The sequence below is a fragment of the Nestor notabilis genome, unplaced genomic scaffold (assembly GCF_000696875.1).
Source record: "Nestor notabilis isolate BGI_N333 unplaced genomic scaffold, ASM69687v1 scaffold4441, whole genome shotgun sequence".
In the NCBI taxonomy this organism is placed as follows: domain Eukaryota; kingdom Metazoa; phylum Chordata; class Aves; order Psittaciformes; family Psittacidae; genus Nestor; species Nestor notabilis.
In genome coordinates this window covers 38,580-57,034 of record NW_009915933.1, presented here as the reverse complement: position 1 = coordinate 57,034, position 18,455 = coordinate 38,580, and the positions used below count along the sequence as shown (strand labels likewise).

The 18,455-nt window shown below is 45.3% G+C and overlaps 1 protein-coding gene across 1 annotated transcript in view; it reads left to right on the top strand.

The window, feature by feature from the left end:
- The window catches only part of COL20A1 (collagen, type XX, alpha 1), a 43,887-nt gene that overhangs the window by 21,554 nt on the left and 3,878 nt on the right, over window positions 1-18,455 (top strand). The window contains exons 19-34 of the mRNA XM_010024357.1: window positions 368-497; window positions 794-850; window positions 3,644-3,682; window positions 5,175-5,313; window positions 7,039-7,181; window positions 7,520-7,629; window positions 8,389-8,547; window positions 10,496-10,573; window positions 11,067-11,153; window positions 13,164-13,217; window positions 14,142-14,237; window positions 14,732-14,785; window positions 15,126-15,179; window positions 15,353-15,406; window positions 16,858-16,929; window positions 17,613-17,648. Coding sequence (XP_010022659.1) covers window positions 368-497; window positions 794-850; window positions 3,644-3,682; window positions 5,175-5,313; window positions 7,039-7,181; window positions 7,520-7,629; window positions 8,389-8,547; window positions 10,496-10,573; window positions 11,067-11,153; window positions 13,164-13,217; window positions 14,142-14,237; window positions 14,732-14,785; window positions 15,126-15,179; window positions 15,353-15,406; window positions 16,858-16,929; window positions 17,613-17,648 — 1,362 coding nt within the window. The remainder of the gene's footprint in view (window positions 1-367; window positions 498-793; window positions 851-3,643; window positions 3,683-5,174; window positions 5,314-7,038; window positions 7,182-7,519; window positions 7,630-8,388; window positions 8,548-10,495; window positions 10,574-11,066; window positions 11,154-13,163; window positions 13,218-14,141; window positions 14,238-14,731; window positions 14,786-15,125; window positions 15,180-15,352; window positions 15,407-16,857; window positions 16,930-17,612; window positions 17,649-18,455) is intronic.

Here is an 18,455-nt window from a genome sequence, read left to right as displayed (position 1 = left end):
GCTGCTAATAACGCAGCTTTTCCCCCTCCCTGAACTGGGATGGGGAATTCTCAGAGGCAGAGGGGTAGAGGATAAACCTACTGCTCCTGTGACTTAGGGAAGTTAAACATTAACCTTTTAAAACACCAATTTTCTACTCAGACTGATTACCATGTTATAAGGCACTTCTGCTGGATTTGCATGGGGAATATTAGGGTCTTTATATAGGGAAATGTTCTTCCCCTGGACATGGCTAGTCCAATGGCAATGCATAGCCAGGCTTCCAGGACTCCCTTGCAAGAACCCCTCCATGTAACTCTGGGCTGTGAGTAAGAGCTATAAGGGGAAGCCCACCCAAACACTGGGTTCTTTCTCCACTCCACTATAGATCATAGCTTCTGGCAAAAGCAGCAATGTGACCCTGCAGCCACTGCTGCCTGACCGAGCCTACAAGGTGACCATTTCTGCCATCCATTACACAGGAGAGAGTGAGATCACATCCACAACGGGACGGACAGGTAAGTGTATCGGTCAGAACAGGCATGTTCCTTGTAGCCTTCCATCTATTGGTGTTGAGGCAATCTCTGCTGGGGCAGCAATGTCTTGCTTGCACTTGGCTGTGGCCAAGGCCAGGGTTTTGCTCAGCAGAGTAGACGACTAACCTTGAAAAGGAAAAATCCTGCCCCAGTTTCTACTCCCCTGTGTATTAGTGGCAATTCCAGGATGACTGGGAAGGGCTGGTAACATCCTGGTCTTGAGCCAGGCGTTGCGGTCCTGAGTTACAAGCTCACATGTGCATTGCTTTCTCTTTCAGCTCCTGTATTGTCTAAATTCCCTTCAATAAGAGGATTCATTCCATCTAAAGCAGAGGGTAAATCACCTCCTGTAAAGTCTCGCTTTGGGTTTGTGTTGGGTGTTTTCAGTAGCAAATCACAGAGCGTGAGCTCTGCAGAGCAGGCAGGAATGGGTATGTCATCTCCTGACAGATGCCTTTGGGGCTTGTCCAAGGACAACCAGAACCCACATAACTACTTAAAATCAGACTCGCTTCTGATAGTATTTTTAGAGGATTTCTGCACAACTTGACCAAAATGGAGCAAAGGTAATGATGACCTGTTTTAAATGAAAGGTCCCTGTAAGGTCCCTTATTAAATTTAATGAGCATATGTTCTCGTAGCTGATTTAAAGCAAAGTACAAAATGGATTAGTGAGAAATGTTGAATTAACAGGGTTATAAAAACTTGTTAAGAAGTAAATATTGGAATACAGACATTGCAGCAGTGCTGGCTTTCCCTGCATATTGGAAATGATTTTAAGCAAAACTTATTGAGGGAAGCCAATAGGAAAGAATGAGGCAGATTAGATGGGAAAACTTTAGTTTATACCCAATAAAGAATGTATCAGACTAAGTTTTCAATTGGCTTATTGAGCAAATCACAGTGGAAAAGTCCTGTGAACTCTGAAGCAGAAAACAATCCTATAAGGTTGATGAGTCACCTTGTAGAATTTAATATAGCTGTTTGGCTGGGATAGCTGAAAAGACAATAGAAGATATATTAAATTTTGTGTGTTTTATAAAGTATCTCTCTTTTTTGAAGATGTGGAGACAATACGTAATAGTGCTGGGAAAGCTATTAGATGTGCAGTACAAGACTAACATTTATATGTAACCACATTATTGAGAGAAATGGTATGAGGCTGCAGGTGTGTGAATCATCATAGACTCATAGAATGGTTTGGGTTGGAAGTGACCTTAAAGATCATCTAGTTCCAACCCACAGGTGTTTATTATACACTTAATAATTGCCTTTGGCTGGGACTTGGGGAGAAAAGCAAAGAGAACAAGAAGACAGCAGGATTCCCAGGCTGGAAAGGCTAGGAAAATACCTTCAAAGCAGGAGTACCAAGTGCCAGTGTCAGGGATCCTTACCCTGACTCTGATATGCTTCCTCTAAGCTGAGTATTGCCAGATCAAAGCGCTGTGAGCAATCCAAGTGCCTCCAGCCTGGGAAGGAGGTGAGAATTTCCAGGGATGTCAGCAAGAGGGACCATGAGGCCTGGGCAAGAGTCAGGAGATCCTTGGACCCAAGCAAGAAAGCCAGATAGCTGGTAAATGGGCATGTTACAGCCTGCTTACATCACTTTGGGGTGATTTCTTTTCTTTATTATGCTTCAATTCTGAGCAATGTTTCTCCTTTGGAAAGCTGGTTGAAGGGTTTTAAAGAGCAGTGTGTAACGTGTGAATATAACTCAGGGCACTTTGGATGCAGGATATTGCTCCCCAGCCAGGGGCTGGTCAAGCTCAGAGAGATGGTTTTGCGGCTTAAGTTTCAGTAACTGATTTCTTAACTGATTTCCATAAATCTCTTCAATAGTTTTATACCAAATTCCATAGGAATTATGGTAAATACGTTATGTATAAAACTATGCATCAGGTAGAATAATGGAGGGAGGTCATGCAACCTGTAAGTCTTTGTGGTTTAACTCCTGGCTTCAGCAGCCCCATGGCCATCAAAGTCATAGGTTTGGGTGCCCTTTCTTTGATGTGTGTCTTGGTCATGAAGAATGGCATTGAAACTCCTACAGACCTGGCAATCTCAGGTGCCTTGGGGAGGGTAAGTCATCCCCTTTAAATTTTATACACATTTTGCAGAAGTTAGGTATGGACAATTGGAAACTCTGCTTTTCTGACCAGGTATGAAACAACATTGATGCAAGAATAGCAATAGCAAGGCTATAACAAAGCCTCATTATAATGATCTGCAAGATTCTATTATACTGGTGACCTAGAAAACCTTTTATGAAATAGCACATCTTGTCAAGTGTCCTTCACTTACAGGGACGTTCCTCGTTTTGCGTCAAGCATTCCCTTTGTCCCAGCTCCATCTGGCATCCATGGCCTGGGATTTACTTCTTAGCAGATAATTGAAAGTAGCATTCGTTCACTGCTTTCTAATACACCCCTTTACCTGAGCCTTTTAAATGGAGAGTGCTCATAACCATGGTGCCTCATATTTCAGCTTCACATCCCAGTCTTTTCTCCTCTGGCTTTGCTTCCTGTCCTGTGGGATCTTAGAGAATTCATCAGGGGAATTTCTGACAGTCCAACTGCAAAACTTTGCCCAAACTCTTTGTGTTTCCCTAAAGAGTTCAAAAGCCAAACTCTCCGGTTAAAATACACATTTTTGCTGTGTGTATCTTGAGTTTCAGGTGCAACATTTGGAGCTGCAGAAATCTTTCTTTATTTTACACCACCACTAAGGTGCATATTGCAGTAAAAGGACTATTAAAAATAATAAATTGGTGGTTTGATGTCTGTTTTTAAAGAGGAACTTGCAGAACACGATGGTCCCTTGTTTTGTATTGTAAGGTGCCAGGTGAGTCAGTCAAAAGCGACCATGAAGATGTTTGAAGATGAAAGACAGCACTTTTATTTTTGTGATGGGCAAGCCAAGAAACGACCTTTATGTTGGCATACACATAAATTGTCTCTCCCCATATATATAGAAACAAGGATAAAGCTCTGAATTAAGATGTAGGATATTCTACATTTGACTGTGTTTTTCCGTTGCCCTGCCTAGAGAAACTATGTTCATTTTGCTTCCATAATCCCTCACTGTCTCTATTTCCCTAACAGCTTTCCCCTTTTATTTCCTTCTCACAGCCTGCCCCACCATCAGCTCTACCAAAGGCTCCGTACGAGGTACAGTAGCACATCGAGCCTCAGTGGTGCTGGGATGTGAATGCAAAAACACAACCTGGTCTTGGCTTTTAAGAAACATGCAGGAGCTGAGCAGGGGGAAATGGGAGGGAATTTCCTAAGGGAATGGGGAGAAGCTTGAGAAGTGAAATGGGAAAATGTCCTTTATCAGGTAGAACATCCTGCACTAACTGAATTGGAATGCCCCTGCTGTGCCACCAGCTCATGCTCTCAGCTGCCAGAGCTTAATGCCAGGGTTTCCACTGGGCTTGAGGAAGGAAAGCTTCAAACAGCTGTTGAATTTGAAGAGGATTTCAATTCCTAACTCATAGAGGCTCCCTAAGAAAAACCCTCACCAACATCTCTGCATCCTCTGGAGGAGGTTTAGATCCCCAAAGAGCGCTCTGCAGCTGGGCTGCAGCTCGCTGAAACCATTACATGGCAGATTCACAGTATGATAATAATGTGACCATACTACAGTATGTTTACAATTGGGACTTAAGCCTTGTTTTCAGTCTTTACAGTATTTCCTGCATGTCTTAAAGGAAGTTCCAGTGCCAGAAGCTCCATATCGGAGATAAATGGCTCTCAAGTAGGTCATTTCTCTTGGCAAACTCCCTAGTACTGTTGGAAAATTAGAATAAAAAAGCACCCTGGGCCAGCCCCCAGGAGAAATAAAAACTCAAGCCAAGAAACTGCAGAGGACTGAAGGGGTGAGGGAATCCAGACTGAAAGCACCACATTGAAATGAAGCCGTAGCTTTTCCATTTGGTAAAGAATGAGCTATCGCCTTCATCCCAGCCTGCTGCAAACTCAGATAAAACAGAAAAAAGAAAGACTCCCAATTGCAAGATCTTGTCTCACTGAACAGAAAACTGAAAGAAGAAAATGACTCCGAGGTTGAAATGATGAACTGTGAGTGAGATGAAGCTGCACAAGCCAGGGAGGGATGTCAGAGATGTCAGGATAGAGTCTCTCTGTAGACCACTTAAGGCAGGTCACCCCTGGGTGTCCTGTGAAAATAGAAATGGAAATGCTCATGTATCGAAGTTATTTTTTCTTCTTTCTGACTCTTACATGGAAGGCATTTCAGAGCAAAAATAATTCTCTCTCCCTGCTAGCCATTACTGGACTGGTTCCATGTGGTTTGAAGATAATAGTTTTGCATCTAGTTGAAAAGGAGAAATAGATGGAGTAACTTCTTTCTCGTTCTGAAGATTTGCAAATGCAGTTGTGAAAGTCTCCACCTTTCCTCCCAGAGGAGGAGATTCAGCAAATGTGTACTGAGGGCACAGACACAAACTATTTCCCTTGGCTGCCACTTGTGGAATACACTCCAGGTTTCTGTGCACAGCCTGGCTGCAGTCATGTCACTATGGTGTTTTCTCCTTTTGCCCTCTCCGTGCCAGCCAGAGGCTGATTCTACCTGCTTTTCAATCACACTCCTTTTGCACTCTTTGCTAATCACTTATTTTTCTGTTTTCCTTTGTTCCAGGATTTGATATGATGGAAGCTTTTGGCTTAGTAGAGAAGGAATATGCCTCCGTTAAAGGCGTAGCTATGGAGCCATTCATATTCAGTGGCTCCCGTACCTTCACCCTGTTCAGAGACACTCAGCTCACCCAGAGGACCAGGTGAGAGCAGAGCTGTGACTGGTGTCATTCTCATCATCAGCCTCATGTGTACACGTTGTCTACGCTCACAGCAAAGGGTAATCTCTGGTCCGTGGATGGAGGATGAATGATGCAGCCCCACTGGCAACTTCAGAAAGAAATGATAGAGATGATGAGCTAAATCAAACCATAGGTAGACTGAAAAGAATGCCAGAGTATTTTTTCCTTAATATATTAAGAAATTAACCTCTGGCTTTCCTCAAGATGGATTGGAATAGAACACATAAGGGGACACAATAGGTGTATTCACTATATCTTTTGTGCTGCCAAATATTTTCACAGAGAGGTTTTTCCTTTCTACAGAATCACTTTTCCATCAGTTTTAGTTGCTGTGATGGACATAAGGATCATGTCATGCACAGACACTGCACCATTCTTTAGGCATTCTCTCCACACCATGTACACTTTGGTGATGGCAGTTTGAGGTCACACTTCCATCCCTTCTCCCAACATCTCTGGTTTGGAGACAGATCTTTGCTTTAGCAGATATTTATCTCATAGCTGTTCTCTGCAGCTTGGTCTGTGTTGATGAGAGGGCATAACCACTAACTCCGAGTTGTGATTTGACCCTGTTTGGTTGCGTATGAAGCCTCTCTGCAAAGTCCCAGGCAGCTCCCATGACCTCATCCATTTTTATGACTATAAATCAGGAATGATGTGACTCCTGACATTCAGGGCTACTTTGTTTAAAGCCTAATTACTGAGGCACTGGCTCAGTTTAATCTTAGTTGAGGAAGCAAAGCTTCTTAGTGTAAACAGAGTGGGTAAGATTCAGAGAACTCTTTGGTCCAAAACACACAGAAAATCATGGACAAATCCTTGTGTTCAGCTGGTACATCTGCCTTTCCAAGGACATTACTCCTTCAGAAACAGTGAGAGAAAGAAGAACCTGGCATTACTTATGAATCAGCCTGGAAAAGATGCTTGATGAGTTGTGTATATGCCCATGCAAATGTCTCCTGTTTCAGATTACAGATGTATTTCAAGCATAACCAATTTGACCTTCCTCGTTGTCTTGCACCCCCTCACTGCTGCTCCTGCCCAGTGTGCTCTGATGGGATTGGTAGCGGCTGTGGAGGGAGCTGGGTTGTGCCAGTAGCTGCTGATGGGCACCACTGCGTGGCCCTGAGCTCCAGCACTGATCCCAAGTTCTGCAGCAGGGATGTGGGGACCCAGAGGGGGCTTTCAGTGGGCTCTGTGCTTACCCCTGAAGGGCATTTACACTGATTTCTGCCAAGGTTTAAAGATTTACTGCATGATACATGATGACCATTCCCTCTTCTTGAAGCAGAGACCTGGGCAGCATTTTGGAGCCTGGCCAATGGTGCTTTGTAAGCTACCACTGGGCTCTATTTTAAAAAGCATTAAGGCTGCACTCACTGTGTCTTGGCAATCCCAAGGCAGCTCTGGCAATGATGGACTGACACCGACTGCTCCACCAAGGTATCCCTCCCAACATGAGAGGAAGGTCCTTGAGGGCTCATCTCAGGCTTCCATAGCCCCAGAGGGATGCTCAAAATAAGGATCGGGCTCTCTCCTGGTGTATCATGTTCAGCTCCTGGGGGTGAAGCTTTTCCAGGCCACCCTGCCTAAGAAACACAATGGATGAGCCCTCTCTGTAGGGTGCTGCCTGCTGGATCTCACTGCTTTAAGCCACAGATGCTCACTTGGCTTGTCTCATTCCAGCGACATCCACCTCTTTGCCATCCCACCCGACCACACCATCAGCTTCCTCCTGCGCCTCCTGCCTGACACCCCCAAGGAGCCCTTTGCTGTGTGGCAAATAACAGATGAGGACTTCCAGCCTCTCCTTGGTGTTAACCTTGACCGTAAGTTTTCTTGTTGAATACATTATATTCAGGTATTTGCATGCATTCACTTGGAAACTTCTAATGGGTTTGTTATACAGGAGCAGCTTTTGGGGAAGCTTTGCTGTTGCTGCCAGCCTTGCATTTGAAATACTGTCTACTGCAATTAAAAGAGATGTTTTCATTTTTATTTTACTTGTAACACATTATTTTTCCATATTCCTTTTCCACTCTATAGAAGTACTTCATTATAACATGAAATCTTCCACTATGTTTAAGCCTATTTATTCACTATTGTTTGTATGTGGGTGAAATCAATTTCCCTTTTAAAGCTGTTATTTGTCCTATTTTTCCTGTAGCTAGTAGGAAATCCTTGACCTATTTCAACCATGACTACAAGGCTGATCTACAGGAAGTCTCCTTTGACCAGCAGGAAGTGAAGAAGATATTCTATGGGAGCTTTCATAAGGTCCTTATCAAGAGAGAGAGGAATGTGGCTCATGATCTCGCCCCAGGATGGGGAGTGTTATGCAATCCATGTGAATAGTTCAAAGTGAGGAGTGATTATACAGAGATGCTTTGCATCCAGATTGCTGGGGAACTGGCAACCCTATTTGATATGCTGACATTTCTAATTGTAAAGAATTAAGGTTCATCCCGTGTCCCAAATATGAGTTCCATATGTTGGTTGTTTCCCTTTCCCTGCAGAAACTCCAAAGCTGAGGGGGTTTTAGGTCTTAATAATAAGGAAAATTTGAAAAATCAATCTTTTTCTTAGAATTTGGGATTTTGGTGAATGGAAGGAAGGAAAAAAGAATGTAGTCTTGAGATAAAGCCACCTTATCACCTATAACAGGGGGCATTTGACCATTATGTCCTCAGAGCAAAGGTGTTCCACCCAAATGAGCAACAAGCATTTTCTCTCAGTACCTGTCGACAGTTCCATTATTCAGCTAGTTCTGAAAGCTGAATTATTTAATATTACAGCTCCAGAAAGGCTTCTCCTAAGGAGAGGTGAGGGGAACATCAGGGAAAAGCGCAGTGTTGCACAGCAGACACGGCACATACTGAAACTTATTCCTGAGCCCCCTCGATCCTTTTGCTCATTAAAACCACACCATCAGTATCAGCAGCAGGCTGGGAACTGGGCAGAAGGCATTACTGTCTGTAAGAGACTCCCTGATCTCCCCATGGAGCTCCAACCCACCTCTTTCAACCCACCACCCAGGTACACGTGGCCGTGAGCCACTTCAAGATCAAACTCTATCTGGACTGTAAGAAAATAGCTGAGAAACCCATCAACACCGTGGGCAGCATCTCCACCGCTGGCTTCATCATGCTGGGGAAAGTGACCAGGACCAGAGGACCCAGGAGCGGGTCCGCACCGGTAAGTCCCCAGTGGTGTTGGAGATGAGGAGGGCTCAGATTTGGAGCTGGCTAAGGTGGGCAGATGGGGAGGAGTGTCAGCCCGCATCGTTCTGACTCTGAATGCCTCCAAACGCTGCTGTGACGCACGACTGTGTCCTGATCCCGCGGATCTCTGCGATTTTAATGAGCTTTCTAAGCGCGGTGCATCTCCCCCTCGCCTCCCACCTCTGTTTGAGGGCTGTGATTACAGGCAGCAGCGTGAGCATGTCCCCGGAGGTGCCTTCAGCTGGCTGCATCCTCGTGGGATGGGGGAAGCGCAGATCCTGCACTAGGATGCTGAAGCAGACAGGAGGGTTTGGGAATTGCTTCTGCAAGGGAAGGTTGTGCACGTCAGCCCCCGCCGAGTGCTGTCGGGAAAGGCAACAGGGCTGGATGTGCCTCAGTCTCCAGCGTGTTTGGGTTTGCTCATCTGTGTGCAAACGGTAGGAAAATAATAACAGAGGTTCTTTGTCAGCTGCTGCTTGAAAAACAACAACCCAAATGCTCAGTGGCAGCCTGCAGGTATGTCCCTGCTGCATCACACAGTGCTGCAGAGTCTGGTCCCTACAAGAGGAAAGAATAAGGGAAAGTGTGAACTCAACATCATGCCCTTTGATAGCCCAGTGCATGGCCCTAAGGGCAGAAGCTCCCCCGTGTGCCATCATCTTGCAGCCTGTTGCCTTCTTTACTCCACAAAAGAGGAGTGTTAAATATGTGCAGAATAAGGAGCAAGTTCATCACTCACAATGTGCTAATGGACTAATGTGAAGCTTTTACTCCCTGGCTCTGCTTTTAGATCTAGAAGTCAAGGGAAAAACAGCACATCAGTTATTTACAACTTCCCTTGCCTCAAAGCAGCTCAGTAAAAACCAGTTTGTCCCATATACCTCCCCAGCTGCAAAGAGAGAAGCTGGGATATACTGGGAAAGAGGTGGACACAGGAATTACCTGTGAGATATGGGATCAGCTGCATAACAAAGCAGGGGGCAGTGGTATTCAAGCACTATTTACTTATTTCCTAGATAAATCCTATCGCAATTCAATCACCAGCCTGTGGCCAAAAGGGCAGGAATCTGTGCTTTCCTTGTCCCTCTTAAATTCTCCCTGCTAACAGCTTAGTAGAAAGCTCTAGCTAAGTAAGGAGCTTCATGCTGTCCCTACTCCCATTACTTTTCAAGCCCAGCAAAGTTTCACATCTTCCACAGCTCTGCTGCCCTTGAGAAGACAGTGTCTCATTACTGGGTATTACAGAACCTGATTTAATTTATCTTTAAACTCTGCTTGATTTATGGGCTTATCTGGATCTGTATGCTGCATGTCACACTTCCTGGGCTGCTCATTGTTAAATGCATGGACTGGAATTAGAAAAGGAAGATGAGAAATGGTGTCAAGGGAAGAAAAAATCTCTCTCTGCCTCATTATTTTGGTTTGGCTTTGTGCAGCGTCTGGTCCTTTGTTAATCAGAATGGGAAGATGTGGCAGTTGTGAGGGATGTGATGAGAAAGACAGGTTGGGGTCGCATCTGTCCTGGGAATTGCTGCTGCCACATTGACTCTTATCTCCGTGACCCTAAGGGGAGCAAAGCAAAGCTTGATTTCACACTTTGGTGATGCTGAAGCCCAATTACTTGAGAACCTGCCTGCTGCTGCAGGATTGTGAGTGAATTGGAGGCTTGGCTTCTTGCTGGTGTGGAGCTGTCTGTTGACTTGCTTAGCAAGGCACAGAGACCTGAGCACTTGTAAAACACTCAGTGGCTGGAGGCACTTTCATGCTCTGGCTTTTTTGGGGCACAATTATAGTTGGGATCATAGGGAAAAGTCCTGTCAAATTATCCCTGAAGGTTATTTTTAGCACTTGACTGTCATGAGACTCGGTGATGGACCGTCTGTGCCAATGCTGCTTTCTTGTGCCACTCTCTTTTCCCACAGCTCCAGCTGCAGTCTTTGCAGATCACATGCAGCAGCACAGGGGCAGAGGAAGACAGATGCTGTGATCTCCCTGCACTGGTAAGACAAGAGGGACCTCTCTGCTAATTGACATGAAGGATGATGGAACAAGTCCATGGCACTCAAGTGACACTAGAACTCCAAATCCTGGTGCAGTGACCTCACCTGTGACACAGCCCCAACAGTCCCATGGCTTTGCTGCCACCTCAGCCCTGAGTCACAACATCCCCCTGCTTGTCCTTTCAAACTTCTCCTCAACATAGACAGTTGCTTTGTGGGGTGTATAAATAGTTAGGAAGGAGGAAATTATCTTCCAGTATGTGTTAGATATATTTCAGGTGGGACTGGTTCATATTTGTTTGTCTAAACTTGTTGTTTGGCAGAAAAATGAATCACTCCATTGCTCACAAAACTCTCTCAGCAGAGGAGAGATGATTTCTGCTTTTCACCAGCTGCAAGTCTGAATTTCAAAGCACTGTAAATGTTACCTGTGTAAATCCACCCTGCCCTTGCTACAAGCTGCTCATGCCACTTTGGCTTGTTTTTGTTTCAGAGGGACGAGGAAAGCTGCCCTTCCTTAGCTCCTGCCTGCTCTTGTTCTTCTGGCCGCCCCGGCTTGCCAGGACCTCCAGGGCCCCCTGTAAGTTCACCCTTTCATGCTGTGTACTGGACACAGTGGTTTGAATTCATGTTGTTTGGGCATGTCAGGCATGAGGAGAACGCTCCTGGGGCTCCATAAGGTTATAGAATCATAGAATCTTTCAGGTTGGAAAAGACCTTTAAGATCATCTAGTCTACCCATTAATCCAGCACTGCCAAATCCACCACTAAACCGTGTCTCCAAGAGCCACATCTACATGTCTTAAATACCTCCAGGGATGGTGACTCCATCACTGCGCTGGGCAGCCTGTTCCAGTGCTGGACAGCACTTTAAGGGAAGGATTATTTTCCTAATATCCAATCTGAACCTCCCCTGGTGCAACTTGAGGCCTTTTCCTCTGGTCCTATCTCAGGGAATTTGACGTACCAGGGCAAGGCTGAGAGGAGCCCTTCAGATTTCAGATGCTGATGAAACAGGGAGATGGTGAGTTGGCAACGCAAGAGCTACAGCTGGGAACAGGCTGAGCAGCTCCTGGTGCCACGTTAATCCTCTTAGGAGAGGAGGGGTCACCCTGGGTGCCTGCAGAGATTTCATGTATTGGAGGCTCTGAAATTCTTTGTAAACACAACAAAAATCACCGTAAAACCTTCCTATCATCTCGTTTCTGTGTTAAGTGGGAGCCTTGTAAGTGTCTTTGTGGGTGGGAAGTGTAAAAAGAAAGTGGAGACTTTGCAATCCTGCCTGTCCCCAAAGCTCTCTCAGTGAATTCAGTGAATATGACCTGAAGGAGATGGGGGGACATGATAACGGTCATTAAGTTTGTAACATGCTCAGGGATAAAGGGCAAACACAATGTTTTATCCATTACAGACGCAGGAGAGTCACCATGGGCTTAAATGGCAGAAGAAACCATCCCAGTTAAACACTAGGAAGCAGTTATCAAAAAAGTTTGGGTTTTGGAAGTTGGGGAAAACCCATTTGATTTGCACAAGCAGCTGAAATCTGACAACCTGCCCAGAGCAGCCCATTTCTACCAGTGCAGATGCTTTTCACCTGGAAAATAACTGTTAAATACACATTGGCCTCCTTTCTCCAGTGAAAAGGTTTTAGATCACCTCTTGCATTGCAGTGGTTTAAGTGAATTCAGTGTCACGCTTTGCAAGCAGCAGCAGCCTCACTGCAGAGTAATTACGTGCTCATTCTGGTGGAAGTTTAATTAACAGCACACTCCACCAGCACAGTTTGCTTCCACGTCCTACGTGCATGATGACCAGCTTGCATTGTCCTGTGGTTTAAACAGCTCTGCAGAGCAGGGCTCTTTCAGCATTAGAGAAAATGTGGTTTTGACACATAACCTCATCCTCGCACCACTAAACCCTTGGTAATTTGCTGCAGTTACAAAAGCTATTTTTACTACTCCAGTTTGCAAGACTATGTCCCACCTTGCATTTAGCACTGTCCTTAATGAGTAGTTTTGACCAGGTCCAGCTGACTTTTGAAATGAGCTTCTGAAAGCACCTTTCCCAAAGCTCCCTGCCTGTGCTGCTTCATTCAAATCCGCTGTTTTTTAGATTCAAGAATAGCAGCTTTCAGATTAAGATGTCAAAAGTTCATATAATGTTGGTTAGTGTCAGGTGACTGGTTTCTTCTCTCCATCCAGCAGTTAGGCAGACGCAGAGCTCAGCCAGGTCTCCCCAGAGCTGGTTGCTGTTCCCAATCTCAGCATGTGTCTGCTCTCTTGGGATGATATTGTAAAGCCAAACATAGTCCCAAAGGGTTTTAGATGTGAGCACCTCTTCTTCTCAAGTGTGTTCCCATGTTCATATGTGATGCTGTCTCATGGATTCACTGGTCAGCAGGTTTACATTTCACCTCTTCCACATTTGCTGGATGACTTGATTCGTTTTCTTCTTCTCCAAGCTCTCTGGGGCAGGAAACCTCTTTCACTGTGCACAGCAAAAAGTGCACCATCTTCTGCCTGCTAGGCTCCTGGTACTCTGCCATAAAGGCTGTGATGTTCCTAACAGCAGCTTTGTGTCCTGCTGGCAGGGCAGCCCTGGGAGGAGAGGACCACAAGGTGAGCAGGGGGAGCCAGGACCCAAGGTGAGTCCTGGTGCTCTGGCTTTGTTTGCTTCAGGCTGTGTTGAAGGGGTGGTGTAGGAGTGCAGACTCCTCTGTTAGTGCAGCTGGATGTGCTCATTCCCGGTCTGAGCTGGACTCCTTAGGCTGGGGACCGCCTCACTGCACCAAACAGAGCCTTAAAGACCAATGCATTGAGGAGGATGGGTTAACTTATTGTTAATTAAATGCTCGGTTGGGTTTTGGAAATGGAGATGATGAGCCTGATTGCACTGAATTAATGCAATGTATGTGGTCAGCAATGTCGTCTGAAAGCAGCCTTGTTGGGAAATGGGCAGTCTTTGTGCTGTGCTTGTTCTGGCTGCCTCCGAAGCAGACAGATTGTAGTGCTCTGGGCAGAGCAGTGAGGAGCAAAGCAGAGCAAGAACCACACAAAGCCTTCAGGAGCAGCCCTGAGGTGAGCATAAGGAATGGCTGGGTCTGGATCTCCAGACTGGGGAGGGAATGAGGACAGAGGCAGATCTCAGCCATGGGTTAAGGAACATTTCCCTTCACTCTCTGGCCACCTTGAGTAACAAGAACGACCTGCTGCTTGTGAAGGTGAATTGTGCTTTGCAAAGCACCATCTGCTGCTTTGCTGTCTTATCCCACGAATCACAGAATGGTTTTGGTTGGAAGGCTAATCCAGTTCCAACCCCTTCCAATAGAGCAGGTTGCTCAAAGTCCCTCTGTCCAACCTGGCCTTGAACACTTCCAAGCTTGAAAGATGCACTAAACCATTGGACCTAAAATGCAAGGCAGATGACGTTACTAGAGATCCTCTCAGTGTCCTGACTTCATCTCGAATCCTGCAGATGGTTCACACTGACGGAGGTCACACACTGCAGCCCATGTGGAGAACAGGCACTGGCAGCTTTCTTATGTTTGATTTCATATCTTTGGCTTTAGGGTGAACCAGGCCCACCCGGACAAGTAGGGCCAGAGGGTCCTAGTGGCCAGCAAGGCTCTCCCGGCTCCCAAGGAATCACGGTGCAGGGTCCTGTGGTATGTGATCTCTTCCACTCTTGTTTTTTTTGTCACTTGCTCTTTGCAGTTAGAACGTGTCTTAGAAATGGGTGTCTCAACAAAGCCCCCAGAACACGAGCTGTGTATTCACATCATCCTTGCTAACAGCTGGGCAGCTGCGCTGGGGAGAGATGATGATGTTTTCACGCTGACAAGGCTCTGCACTAAGTCATTCTGGCAAAAGACTCCTTTATCTCGACTCTCCTTAATGTGTCTTTAATGAAAACAGCCCAGTGGAGCATTCAGGCATTTTTCTTTGCAACACTCATTGTTGCTTGGCAAGGAATAGAGGAGGAGGCTGCTGTGTGTATGTCTGGGACAGCAGAACCCCCATGCACATGCTGGGGCTGTAAATTACTCTCTAACACCAAAGAGCAGGAGTAACCTGGGATGTGGATGTGGAGCAGCAGGATGCTGCTTGCCTTAAAGGATGCTGGAGTGTGCTTAACTATGTGCTTTTGGTTTAATCCAAGGGACCACCAGGAATTAAAGGAGAGAAAGGAGACACTGGAAGTCCTGGCCTGCAGGTAGGCACCATTCCTTCTAATTGTCTTAAAGATTCCCCCATTTTTCCCGGTAACTACTTTATGCAAGATTGAAAAACCATAGAGCTGCTGCTGTTGTCTGATTGGAAACTGTCACTTTTGGAGTGTCATCATTTTCCCAAGGGAAATGGAGTCATTTGGTGCTAGAAAAATAGACCTACCAGGAAGCTAGATAGAATGGAATTAAAGGTGGGGTAACAGTGGTTGCTTTGTTTAATGAATAACTGTTCCTTCTTCCATCTTCTTCTTATGTCCCCTGTTACAAGATGAATTAGGGCATGATAATCAGATGCCAACTTTACCCAGCAATTCTGATTTACAGGGCATTCCCGGTGTGCAGGGAGCTCCAGGCAGGGATGGTCTTCAAGGTGCAAAGGTAAACCACCTCATTTCTCAGTTTGCATGCATGGGTGCCCCAAATCCTGCTATAAGCAGAGACCTAATGCACTCAGTGCATAAGTTAAAAGAAATACATGGAAAACCCACCTCACTGCTTACTAGGTCCCTTTGGATTCTCTTGTGACTAAATGACTGGATTTGGCTTTGCAGGGGGTGAGGGGACTAGAAGGCACAGCGGGGCCTCCAGGACCTCCTGGACCAAGGGTGAGTACTTACAATGAGTGATGCATATTGAAATCTCTTCCTCAGCAGGAGCTTGTGGTTTCTGATAAGGAGTTTCATCCAGGGCAAAACCCCTTGTCGAGGTATCACATGGAATTCCTGGCACATTGGGCAGATGTTCCCTTTCCCTGCCACCATCAGTGTAAGAAGACAAACCTTCTCCTGGCAAGTTCTAGGGAAGTTTTGACCAACAGAGAGATCCTTGTTTTGCTCTTCATGCTTTCCTACTGCTACTGTTTTCAACTGTTGGTTGAGTTTGAGGTATATGAGCTTGTTAGACTGAAATCAGCAGGAGCTGGAGGATGCAGGCAAGTGTGATAGGTTCCTCCCACATCATTTCCACTATCTGCTGCCAGGGTTGTATGTAGATAGGTGTATCTGCACTCTGTTGTGCCACGGATAGCAGAACCTTTAGATCTGTTGATTTACATCCACCTGCTAATTTGAAGGCACCACAACCCTTCCAAGTTCTGTGAAACAGGTACACTTTACATAGGAAACTGAACCAAATTCAGGTTAAGGTGATGGATGGTGGACCTGATAGTCACTGGTTCTTACTGATGAACTTGAAGGAACTGGAAGGCCTGAATAGCACCAGGTAGAGACTGCTCGTTGCTGTCTTTGCATTAGACCCTATGGTGGTTGTGCTGAAGCAGGTATTTATAGGAGCTGAGGTTGAATTTAGCTCATGCCTTTGACTTGCTTATCCTGGGAAGATGTGGGGCTGGCAGGGTTGAACCTCAGCACTGCAGGCTTCTGAGCAGGCTCTAAAAGCTCTTCTGGTGCTGCCTTCAAAACATCTTACATTTTCAGTGATCAGAAGAGTTGCTAATCTCTACTGAGCTTAAATGTAATAGCTGGGAAATTACAAAAGAAAGTATTTCTGCTGGTTGGTTTTGTCCCTTTTTTTCTTCCCTTTATGGCTCCAAAGGGCACAGAAACTTCACAAAGAGATGACCAAAGAAGGCACTTCCTACTCTCTAAGCTGCTGTTACTGCTGTAAAGTATTAGAAGCAAACACAGGTCTTAAAGGCTAAAGAACTGAAGAGTATGGTATTAGAAGACTGAAGGAAAGGGTTATCCTCTAGGCTATGTCTAAATATGAATATACAGTGAAGGATCTAAAGCCTGTAGGGTAAAACCACATTGCAGTTTGTTGGCAAAACTCAGCTTTGCTGGCTTGAGCATAACTGATGCAGTAGTAGGAAATGAAGTGACCATGAGTCATACACAATATGCTCTCAATATTGGACTCATGGCTGGACAAGGTACTGACATAATCCTTAAGGCTCCAACACCCTTGCTAGAGCCCTCTAAACTCAAACTGCTGGTTCCCCTGGAGCTGTAGGGAGACGTCAGCCTTGGTCAGAAGAAGAAGAAAATTAGGATGTAACTAACCAGACTTTTATGTGTCCTGTTATTCCTGTGTGCAGGGTTTCCAAGGAGTGACAGGCTCCCGAGGCAGCAGTGGAGAGAAGGGACCTCCAGGTGACGTTGGACCAACAGTAAGTTTCTGCTTTTAGGTCTCAAAGAAGACCAAGATGTAAAATAATTGAGTGGAAACAAGCTGTTCCCACAGCAGCTTTTCCTTGGAGTCTAAAGAATTGTTTTAATTCACGCTCATCCTTTTTAAGGAGATGTCTGGATATGCAAAGGCCACGATGCTTAACTCTTGATAAGGCATTTAACAAATCCCACCCCTGTTTGCTTTCTGTAGATTCAAAAGCGACATAAAAACCAACATCCAAATACATCTCTTGTAAGAATCTAGAATAAAGCAAAAGAGTCAGACCTGAGTTGGAATAGACAATACTGGGCTTGGAGGGGCAACTACAGGTTTAATTGTCAGTTATTTCTTCTTCTCAGGTGTTAAACCCGCCTGCTATGTTGGGAAATGTGTTCTAAGATTGTAAGATTGAGGAATTTCTGCATCCCTGTCTGGTGCTTTGTGCCACGGCTCCAGCTGCTGCTTTAGTATTCTTCTTCTCTAAAAAGAGCCTAAAATACTCCTATGAGCTTGAAGCTCTTCTAGTCAGTCATGAGGTCAAGGAAAAGATAAAGAGTGTGAGAAACAAACTTTGTGCTCCATGTCCTGCTAATATAACCCACATCCCACTGATTTTGCTGTTGTTGTTTTCTTCTGCTCTTCCTTTCTCTAGCTACTTTTTTCCCTTTTCTTTCCTCATAGGGGCTGCCTGGTCCAAAAGGAGAAAGAGGAGAGAAAGTGAGTTATTTTCATTCTAGACTTCACTGTTTCTGTATCCTACACTCAAACGAGTGGATGTGGTAACCTGCTTTGCAAGCTATGCTTCACGAGTACAAACCAAACCTTTGTAGTGTTGAACAACTTCACGTACCTATGGCTTGTTGCCCTTTTATTCACCTGCACAAGCTGTTCAGGGATAGAAATGAACCCTGCAGCCGTCAGGAGCTCATTAGTATCAGTTGTAGTCATGAAGAAGAAATGCCAACTGAAAACCCATCCTTTGCTGAGAGGGAAAACCAAAACCACTTGGCTTCACTGAGCTGTTCTGTATTGCATAAGAGGGGACTCATCTGTAACAACCCTCTACTGTGCCCCAGCGCAGAGCCTTTGAGCTCAGGAGATCCACACTGCCTTTGAAGGTTATTTTATTGTGGGAAGAAGGCTTTCTCATCCTGACCTCTGGTTAAAAAGAAACCCTGTGTCTTTCTAGGAGTCTGAGTCTCATTGCCAAGATTGACTTACACGAATTAGGCTTCAGACAGGGGTGAGGCTCTTCTGTCTCAAGGGAATGCCTCAGTGCTGTAATTTTTCACAATATTCTTCCATTCCCACCAGCTTTTCCTTTTCCATTCTTTTTGGTTTTTGCAGTGGAACTTTCCTTTTTCCCCTCTTTGGGTGTTGTGTTGAGCTTACATTTTAAGCCTGAGTAATCTGCGCGGTGATCCAGCCAGGGCTGTGTCGTTTATAAATGGTTTTGGAATCACGCCATGTGTAAATTATGAATTTTCACAGATAGTTTAATTTTAAGCAGCTTTTTGCATATTT